The sequence below is a fragment of the Xiphophorus maculatus genome, chromosome 14, assembly GCF_002775205.1.
Source record: "Xiphophorus maculatus strain JP 163 A chromosome 14, X_maculatus-5.0-male, whole genome shotgun sequence".
In the NCBI taxonomy this organism is placed as follows: Eukaryota; Metazoa; Chordata; class Actinopteri; order Cyprinodontiformes; family Poeciliidae; genus Xiphophorus; species Xiphophorus maculatus.
Genome location: NC_036456.1, coordinates 22,957,219 through 22,966,825, shown reverse-complemented (window position 1 = coordinate 22,966,825; position 9,607 = coordinate 22,957,219). Strand labels below are relative to the sequence as shown.

Here is a 9,607-nt window from a genome sequence, read left to right as displayed (position 1 = left end):
TGCCAGGTTATTTTTTTATTCCTTATAGTAAAAATATTTAGTCTTCTTTCCAGTATTTCTTATAAGATTATTAATAGAACAAAATATTTAATTCTTATTTAATATCACACAGATCTCAGTTTAATCTCCAACTCAAAAATGTATTTCATATCCTTTAATTCTCACAATCTTTTTAATAATCTAACATAGTCTAAAGCTAACTCATTCAGAATATTTACAGTATCTTGGAAAAGTTTTACACTAAAATTTTAGCCTTTTCTAAAGTTATAACACAACCTTGAGGCTGGTTAATATATTATAAAATGTAGGATTTTAAAAGTTCAAGTCATCTTTAAGTTAGTCCAAAATGAGGTTTGCGATGGATCACAAACCACAAACCTTTACCTGATTCAGATCAACTGCCACATGTCAATATACCCCTGGTAAGGCAATGAACCCTAAGTTTCTCTCACATGATGCGTTTCATCCTGGACTCAAAGTCTGGGACCTTCATCTCAGAAGTCCCACAACCACAACAGTGCACAAAGGAAATGACATCAGACTTATACAGCGTTTATCTGTCGTTCCCAATCAAACTGTGAGGCTGCGACTCACCGGCGCCATCAGCTGGTGAGTTCCACCACCTTACCTGACCACCACCTGCAGGTAAGGTGGGTGGAGGATCTTGTCCAAGGACACAACAACAGTGACGGATGAGGAGAGGACTCGAACTGGCAACCTACCAGTTGCAGGACAAACTCTTACCACCGTCATGCCAAAGAAAACATCTGGCTTGAAGCCTTCTTTGGGCCATTCCTCAGTTGGAATGTCTTGAATGGGTTTGGGGGATTTTCAAACTGTGAGGTTGGATGATGTTCCTGCCAGCATGGGCCACAACCTGAACATGTGAAGATGAAACGAATCCCAAAGTCAAAATGATTTCATTCTTTATGCTAAACTAATACACACAGCATACAGTTATCACTGGGTCCTTTCTTTCCTCCAGTTCAATGCACAGCTTTGTATTTTAGTTCATTTGTGCTCAACACGTTTCACAGAGAAAACTCCTGACTTAGCAACTTATTTATGAAAATAAAATTTGCTGCAACATTTGACTTAAACAGCATGATTACGAAGCTATAGGGAGGTGAAATTAAAAACAGGAAGAGTTTCTCATTTCACAATTTTTATTATTTTTTTATTTTATTTTGCAGGAAAAAGAAACACGGTGCAGTCATCCTGCACTGGATCTGCTTTAAGCCGCAGCCTCTGTGGCTGGTGAGTTTCTCTTGACGCAGACAGACGGCAGCTTCAGAGAACACTTCACGTCATCCCAGCACACTTTTTCTAGAAGCAAGAAAACAAATCAGACATCACATCATAAAAATCACTAAGCGGTCTACACCAGTGGTCTCCAACCTTTTTATTACCGCGGACCGGTCAAGAATTAGCAATTTTGCTGCGGCCCAGGGTGGGAGGGAGGAGAAACCGTCAGATAATGCTTCTGCATTTGGTGTTCCCGCTGAAGCCTTATTTTGTCTCTTTTGCCCCGATTTTCCCTTTACAACAATCCTACAATGTCCTGCAGTGTGTGGTGTGTTACGTGGTGGTGTGTTGAACATGCCCGGTCTAAAATCGGGCTTATTGAACATTGTCTTGGCCCGATTATCTCAGCCTTTGGGGTTTTCCCTGACTGGGAGCGAGAACACAGCCTGTTGAATGTGACAGGTAGCCAATCAGAAAGCGCGGTGATGCAAGAACGGAGGGGAATCCTAAACAGTTTATTTATCAAACATGTTTTCTTCTTCTCACCTCTTTTATCGCTTAAAATGAGCCACAAACTATCACTGCTGGTTCTAAATCGTAATCATTTGATTATTCTAAATTCATGTATGGTCTGTTGGGGGATTTACTGGATTTTCTTCTGGAATCGGGATGTTCGTGAGTGGAACCGGTTCTGTGGTGTGTTGCTCCTGCCATGTTGCTGGACTCACGAACCGACCGAACCAGTTGGACTTTTATCGGCTCTGTGGTCACAGAGGTTTGGAAAATCGGCCAACAATCCTTAAATCGTGTGAACCAGACCTAAAACTCACAAGCTCCTCTCCTCTCATCTCGTCTCTCCACTGTCCTAACGCTCTCTGACTCTGGTCGCTATGGTAACGTTTACGTATCCCTTCAAAATAAGATACAGATGCGCTACAAAAACGAACATTTTACTTTTGTGAAAATTTTAACCCACAATAACGACTCAGGGTTCTTGGTCTCTAAGCAGTTTGAAGCTTCATTGCCTCATTAACATCCGGTCACCACATCATGCAGAGCTTGGACTGTGGGAATCACCTACCGGGATAAATCCATCCTCCTGTCTCTTCTCTGGGCCTTTTCCCTTCATAAAGAAACTTTCCAAAGAATCTGATCTGTTTCTGACTCATTTTGCTGCTTGTGGCTCAATGTTGGCGTGCAAGAACCGAGAGAATCCGGTTAAAGGATTTTCAAAATGAAAGATCCCCCAGACTCAAATAATACATAAAACGGAAATATTTAATTATTTCTTGCGCGGCCCGGTACCAATTGGTCCACGAACCGGTACCGGTCCGCGGCCCGGGGGTTGGGAACCACTGGTCTACACTGTATCATAATATATTTTGGAAAAGTTGATCAAATAAAACTTTTTACCACAAAAAAATAATCACCTCCTGTCAGTGCAGTAAATGTTTATATAGATAAACTACAAAGTTAGAATGCACAATAAATAAGCTTTTCACCAATGAGTTCTTTTACCAACTGAAAAAACAGGTTGTGTGAAATTTTCTTTTACTTGAATAGTTCATCTGTATGCACTTCTGACGGAAGAATCCATTAGGCTGTCCTGGACACCAGTTTGTGTAGGTCATAGGGGTTCCATCGCTCCACAACCAAATCTTTGACTGGAAGACAATATACAGCAGATGACACGTTTCATTCAATGTTTCACAAAATACTTAACAACCAAAGTATTCTGGTAACAATACCTCCTGTGCATCACTGCCTCCGATCCATGTTATACTGGGCTTACGAGATGCCTTAAATATCAGAGTCTGAATCTGATGGTAATCCTCCTTGCTGTGAACTGATGCAAGGTTTCCCCCCAAGGACATACAGTTTTTCTACAGATAAACACATATTGATGTGCTGAAGAAGTAGCTGGACTTTGTTAATTAAGAACTGTAAAATAAAAGACAGTAAAACAAAATTAAGAGAACATTGTTGCCGGAAATCACCTCAGCTCCAGCCCAAGTCTTGGCATCGGCAACAAATCTGAAACAGCGATTGTTGAATGCAGTCCAGTCAGAGGGACACTCAACAGTTCTCCTGAACAAATGAACTTGTTCTGACAAACAAATGCAGAGTTCAGATTAAGTTGTGTATGTGGCATGAGTCTTATAACAACCTTATTTGCTATAAGGCCTTATAGCAAGTCTGTTATTTGTGACAGACTGCAACATCAAAATGATGTAACGTTAAATTTATTCTAAAAGATAACTCTCACACTGATGAGAAATAACTCAGTGTGTACTTCAAAAGGTACAGTGGAGACATTTTAAGATAAAGAGCCTACTAAATAATATGGAGAAGGAATACATTATGTTTTAATAAAATATCATACAAGAAGATATATTTTAGAGTTTGTGTTTTGAGCATTAATGCAGAGGAAATAAAAACAATGACTGAAAACATCCACTGACCGTCACCAGGAGAGCCATGATCTGGGACTAATCCTCCTTAAGCAGGAGTTTAGTATGTTTGTCACTTTATGATTCTTTATATTTAATAAATACTCACCGTCACCATGTGCCGGTGAGTATTTCTCCATGATGGAGAAAAGAAGGAGGAACACAGCCAACGACTTCATGGTGCAGATGATGACACGATGCAAATTTGGAAGCTGAAGAAAAGACAGAACAAATAATACATGTTAAGAAAATTCAAACAATGATGCAAAAAAAGATATTTTATCAGCAAACCTGATGGGGAATGATCTGCCTTCTCAGCCAGCCAGCACCTTTAGTCCTTACCGCAGAACCACTGGCTATTTATAGAGCTTTTAATTTGGCTACTTTTGCAAAATGATGAAATTGGATAGAAATTCCTGGTTCAACAAGAACTGAAAGTGTTACAATGAAGTCCTATACTTTGACACAATAGGAGCACACTGTTCCAAAACAAACTGATGAGCAGCCGTCTCAGGACACAAAGCAAATTCACCAGAGTTAAGATTTCAGGATTAGCACATATTAGAGTACCAGTGTTGATACTTCAGATGTGGGGTCCAACCTCTGTTGCACTCTTTCAATGTTCAATTGTCATGAGGACACGTGTCAATCAATTCAGTGGGTTTGTCGCAATTTGTCCCAAAGTAAACGCCTCTTACCTGGAGGACAAAGTCGTTGGGTTTACCATGTGTTGGGGTCTGGCTACTGATTTGCTGACTGCTTGCTATTAAATGAGCTCTGGTCAAAGAGATTTGGTGGAAAATAATTGGAAAAATGGTTAAAAGTTGTCAGTGGGGAAAATGCACAAGACATGCTTTACTCAGAGGATCTAGAGGGCGGAATAGACTTTATTCTATTTTCAAAACTCGGGTCTGGAAAAATGTAAAAGTTGGATAAATGCCTGCAGCCGACCCAAGAACAGCTAAATACAGCGATCGACGGTATTAAAGCAAAAGGTCCGTGTGAAGGTTTTGTCATCATTGCATCATATGCATATGCTGTACATTTTCTAAGTAATTATGAGTTTTGGTGTATCATCCTATTAACTATTCATAGTTAACAAGATAATTACAACATATTTAAGCCAACATGTTCAACTAATCCTGGAACCCTTTAACAGTTTAACGTCCTCAGATGAGGACTGGAGAGAGCAGGACAAGCTGTTCCTCTTGTCCTGCTCCAGGACAAGCTGTTTCAGATAAAAACATTTAGATAAACATTTTTATCAAATGTCCTAGTTAAAAACATTAGATTTTTATCTGATGTTTTCAGACAAAAACACTTTAACACTATATCAATTCAAAAATCTGATTAAAATAACAAAAGTAATAAAGTAAAAACCTAAATGTGTGAACCCCATCATATAATAAGGGTCAAAATGATAAGGATTTAATTTTAGAGAAGTTGTAACTTTTCAGATAAACCCAGCAGCTCTTGGCGAAAGCATTTGCTGCTTCTGCCCGTCAGAGGACTGACCTCGGACTTTGGTCAAGGTTTGGTAACACTAAAACTAAGTCCAGTGAATTTTTGGGTGTATGGTAAATTACAATGTTGACTTCAATGAAAGGAGTTAAGAGGATGTAATGTTTATTTTATGTTGATCGTTAAAAGATTTTGTGACATTTTCTTTTACTTGAATAGTTCATCTGAATGCAAACAATTAACTAGCTTCCTAACGATAGCCAAACACTTTGACTCCTTCCAGTCTGGTTTCCATGGTCACCACAGCACAGAGACCGCCCTCGTAAAAGTGTTCAATGACATCCATATAAATACGGACTGTGGCAGAACCACAGTGCTGGTTCTGTTGGACCTCACTGTTGACCATGACATATTACTGAATCGACTGGAGAGTTGGGTCGGACTCTCCGGTCCAGTGCTTAACTGGTTTGAATCCTACATAAAGAACAGGGATTTCTTCGTTTCAATTGAAAACTTCTCATCAAAGAGGTCAAAGGTCACATGTGGGGTACCCCAAGGTTCAATCCTAGGACCCCTTTTATTCAATATTTATATGCTCCCACTAGCTCAGGTTATAACAGGAAATAATATTAGCTACCATAACTATGCAGATGACACACAGCTCTAGATTACGATGTCACCAGGTGACCTTTGACCCCATCCAATCACTGAACAGATGCTTAGAACAGATAAATGTGTGGATGTGCCAAAACTTTCTCCAGCTGAACAGAAACAAAACTGAAGTTATTATTTTTGGACCTAAAGAGGAACGATCTAGAGTTATAGATCTAGAGTTATAGATCTAGAGTTGTGGATCTAGAGTTATAGATCTAGAGTTATAGATCTAGAATCAATGCACAGCTTCAGTTATTACAACTAAAAACCAGCGATCAGGCCTGAAACCTGGGAGTAGTGATGGACTCTGACCTGAACCTCCAGAGCCACATAAAGACAGTCACAAAGTCGGCCTTCTATCACCTGAAGAACATTTCCAGGATTAAAGGACTAATGTCTCAGCCAGATCTAGAGAAACTTATCCATGCGTTCATCTTCAGTCGTATTGATTATTCCAACATCGTCTTCACAGGTCTGTCCAACAAATCAATCAAACAGCTGCAGCTGATCCAGAATGCTGCTGCTGGCGTTCTGACTAAAACCAGGAAGATAGAGCACATAACACCAGTTTTAAAGTCCCTCCACTGGCTCCCTGTAGCTCAAAGAATAGACTTTAAAATACTGTTGTTAGTTTATAAATCACTGAACGGCTTAGCACCACAATACATTAAAGATCTGCTGTTGTTGTATCAACCTTCCAGACCTCTCAGGTTCTGGTTCTGGTTCTGCTCTGCATCCCCAGAACCAGAACCAAACGAGGAGAAGCAGCTTTCAGCATCTATGCACCACAAATTTGGAACAAACTTCCAGAAAACTGTAAAACAGCTGAAACACTGACTTCTTTTAAATCTCGACTAAAAACCCACCTGTTTAGGATTGTATTTGAAACGTAATCAATTACAAATTTATTGATGGAACTTGACTTAATGCTTTGTTTTGATAGTTGATTCTATGTTGCAATTGCACAAAAATCCGTGAGGAACGGCGGAGTCCCAGAGCGAAATTCTGTGAAACAGGTGTACGGAGCCTTGTGCCGGAAGCCTGTTGAAAGGCTGTTTACATCGTTTTAAACTGCGTGATTGTGAGCGTGAGTGGGAATAAAAATAAAAACAGGTATTTTGTTCCATATAACACAGTAGGAGTGTAACAGGTAAACCTGTTATGGATGCAAAAGCAAGAACCCCCCACTGGATGACTTTGTGTTTCTGTGTTTGATATGATGTAAAGCACTTTGAAATGCCTTGATGCTGAAATACAAATAATTGATTGATTGATTACCAACATCATGCCAAAGAAAACATCTGGCTTGAAGCCTTCTTTGGGCCATTCCTCAGTTGGAATGTCTTGAATGGGTTTGGGGGATTTTCAAACTGTGAGGTTGGATGATGTTCCTGCCAGCATGGGCCACAACCTGAACATGTGAAGATGAAACGAATCCCAAAGTCAAAATGATTTCATTCTTTATGCTAAACTAATACACACAGCATACAGTTATCACTGGGTCCTTTCTTTCCTCCAGTTCAATGCACAGCTTTGTATTTTAGTTCATTTGTGCTCAACACGTTTCACAGAGAAAACTCCTGACTTAGCAACTTATTTATGAAAATAAAATTTGCTGCAACATTTGACTTAAACAGCATGATTACGAAGCTATAGGGAGGTGAAATTAAAAACAGGAAGAGTTTCTCATTTCACAATTTTTATTTATTTTTTTATTTTATTTTGCAGGAAAAAGAAACACGGATCAGTCATCCTGCACTGGATCTGCTTTAAGCCGCAGCCTCTGTGGCTGGTGAGTTTCTCTTGACGCAGACAGACGGCAGCTTAAGAGAACACTTCACGTCATCCCAGCACGTTTTTTCTAGGAGCAAGAAAACAAATCAGACATCACATCATAAAAATCACTAAGCGGTCTACACTGTATCATAGTATATTTTGGAAAGGTTGATCAAATAAAACTTTTTACCACAAAAAATAATCACCTCCTGTCAATGCAGTAAATGTTTATATAGGTCAACTAAAAAGTTAATATACACAATAAATAAGCTTTTCACCAATGAGTTCTTTTACCAACTGAAAAAACAGGTTGTGTGAAATTTTCTTTTACTTGAATAGTTCATCTGTATGCAGTTCTGAAAGCCATGTCCATTAGGCTGTCCTGGACACCAGTTTGTGTAGGTCATAGGGGTTCCATCGCTCCACAACCAAATGTTCTCCTGGTAGACAATATACAGCAGATGGAACTTTTCATTCAATGTTTCACAAAATACTTAACAACCAAAGAATTCTGGTAACAATACCTCCTGTGCATCAGTGCCTCCGATCCATGTTATACTGGGCTTATGACTTGCCGTAAATATCAGAGTCTGAATCTGAAGGTAATCCTCTTTGCTGTGAACTGATGCAAGGTTTCCCCCCAAGGACATACAGTTTTTCTACGGAAAAACACATAATGATGTGTTAATTAAGAACTGTAAAATAAAAGACAGTAAAACAAAATTAAGAGAACATTGTTGTCAGAAATCACCTCAGCTCCAGCCCAAGTCTTGGCATCGGCAACAAATCTGAAACAGCCATCGTTGACTGGAGTCCAGTCAGAGGGACACTCAACAGTTCTCCTGAACAAATGAACTTGTTCTGACAAACAAATGCAGAGTTCAGATTAAGTTGTGTATGTGGCATGAGTCTTATAACAACCTTATTTGCTATAAGGCCTTATAGCAAGTCTGTTATTTGTGACAGACTGCAACATCAAAATGATGTAACGTTAAATTTATTCTAAAAGATAACTCTCACACTGATGAGAAATAACTCAGTGTGTACTTCAAAAGGTACAGTGGAGACATTTTAAGATAAAGAGCCTACTAAATAATATGGAGAAGGAATACATTATGTTTTAATAAAATATCATACAAGTAGATATATTTTAGAGTTTGCGTTTTGAGCATTAATGCAGAGGAAATAAAAACAACGACTGAAAACATCCACTGACCGTCACCAGGAGAGCCATGATCTGGGACTAATCCTCCTTAAACAGGAGTTTAGTATGTTTGTCACTTTATGATTCTTTATATTTAATAAATACTCACCGTCACCATGTGCCGGTGAGTATTTCTCCATGATGGAGAAAAGAAGGAGGAACACAGCCAACGACTTCATGGTGCAGATGATGACACGATGCAAATTTGGAAGCTGAAGAAAAGACAGAACAAATAATACATGTTAAGAAAATTCAAACAATGATGCAAAAAAAGATATTTTATCAGCAAACCTGATGGGGAATGATCTGCCTTCTCAGCCAGCCAGCACCTTTAGTCCTTACCGCAGAACCACTGGCTATTTATAGAGCTTTTAATTTGGCTACTTTTGCAAAATGATGAAATTGGATAGAAATTCCTGGTTCAACAAGAACTGAAAGTGTTACAATGAAGTCCTATACTTTGACACAATAGGAGCACACTGTTCCAAAACAAACTGATGAGCAGCCGTCTCAGGACACAAAGCAAATTCACCAGAGTTAAGATTTCAGGATTAACACATATTAGAGTACAGTGACGTGCGGTGAGGTGCAAAGGTGGTGAGGCACTGATTGTAATTACAGGAAATATAGATAAGAATATTTCAGGCATGCGGACAACGCTGGAGGGCAAAAAGACAATTCTTCTACATGTCATCCACAGCCGCGCTGCCACAGTAGAATAATTCTGTTAACTCAATGAAACTTGGAAATTTGGGTATGAATTTTGTGCTGGGCTCCACAGCAAAGAGAAAAACCTTTAGAGTACAACTCGAAGCCA

At 39.2% G+C, this 9,607-nt stretch overlaps 2 protein-coding genes across 2 annotated transcripts; both read right to left on the bottom strand.

The window, feature by feature from the left end:
- Positions 1 to 1,148: 1,148 nt before the first annotated feature.
- On the bottom strand, positions 1,149 to 4,217 carry LOC102229192 (type-2 ice-structuring protein-like). Its single transcript, XM_023345895.1, has 6 exons — positions 3,987 to 4,217; positions 3,805 to 3,907; positions 3,243 to 3,352; positions 2,994 to 3,128; positions 2,801 to 2,909; positions 1,149 to 1,326 (listed from the first exon to the last, which is right to left on the bottom strand). Exons 2-6 carry the CDS (start codon positions 3,872 to 3,874, stop codon positions 1,235 to 1,237), a joined length of 516 nt encoding a protein of 171 aa, XP_023201663.1. The 5' UTR covers positions 3,875 to 3,907; positions 3,987 to 4,217; the 3' UTR covers positions 1,149 to 1,234.
- A 3,282-nt stretch (positions 4,218 to 7,499) lies between these two features.
- LOC102237509 (type-2 ice-structuring protein-like) lies at positions 7,500 to 9,317 on the bottom strand. Its single transcript, XM_023345894.1, has 6 exons — positions 9,082 to 9,317; positions 8,900 to 9,002; positions 8,338 to 8,447; positions 8,111 to 8,245; positions 7,918 to 8,026; positions 7,500 to 7,671 (listed from the first exon to the last, which is right to left on the bottom strand). The coding sequence occupies exons 2-6, from the start codon at positions 8,967 to 8,969 to the stop codon at positions 7,580 to 7,582; spliced, it is 516 nt and encodes a 171-aa protein (XP_023201662.1). The 5' UTR covers positions 8,970 to 9,002; positions 9,082 to 9,317; the 3' UTR covers positions 7,500 to 7,579.
- Positions 9,318 to 9,607: the final 290 nt, after the last annotated feature.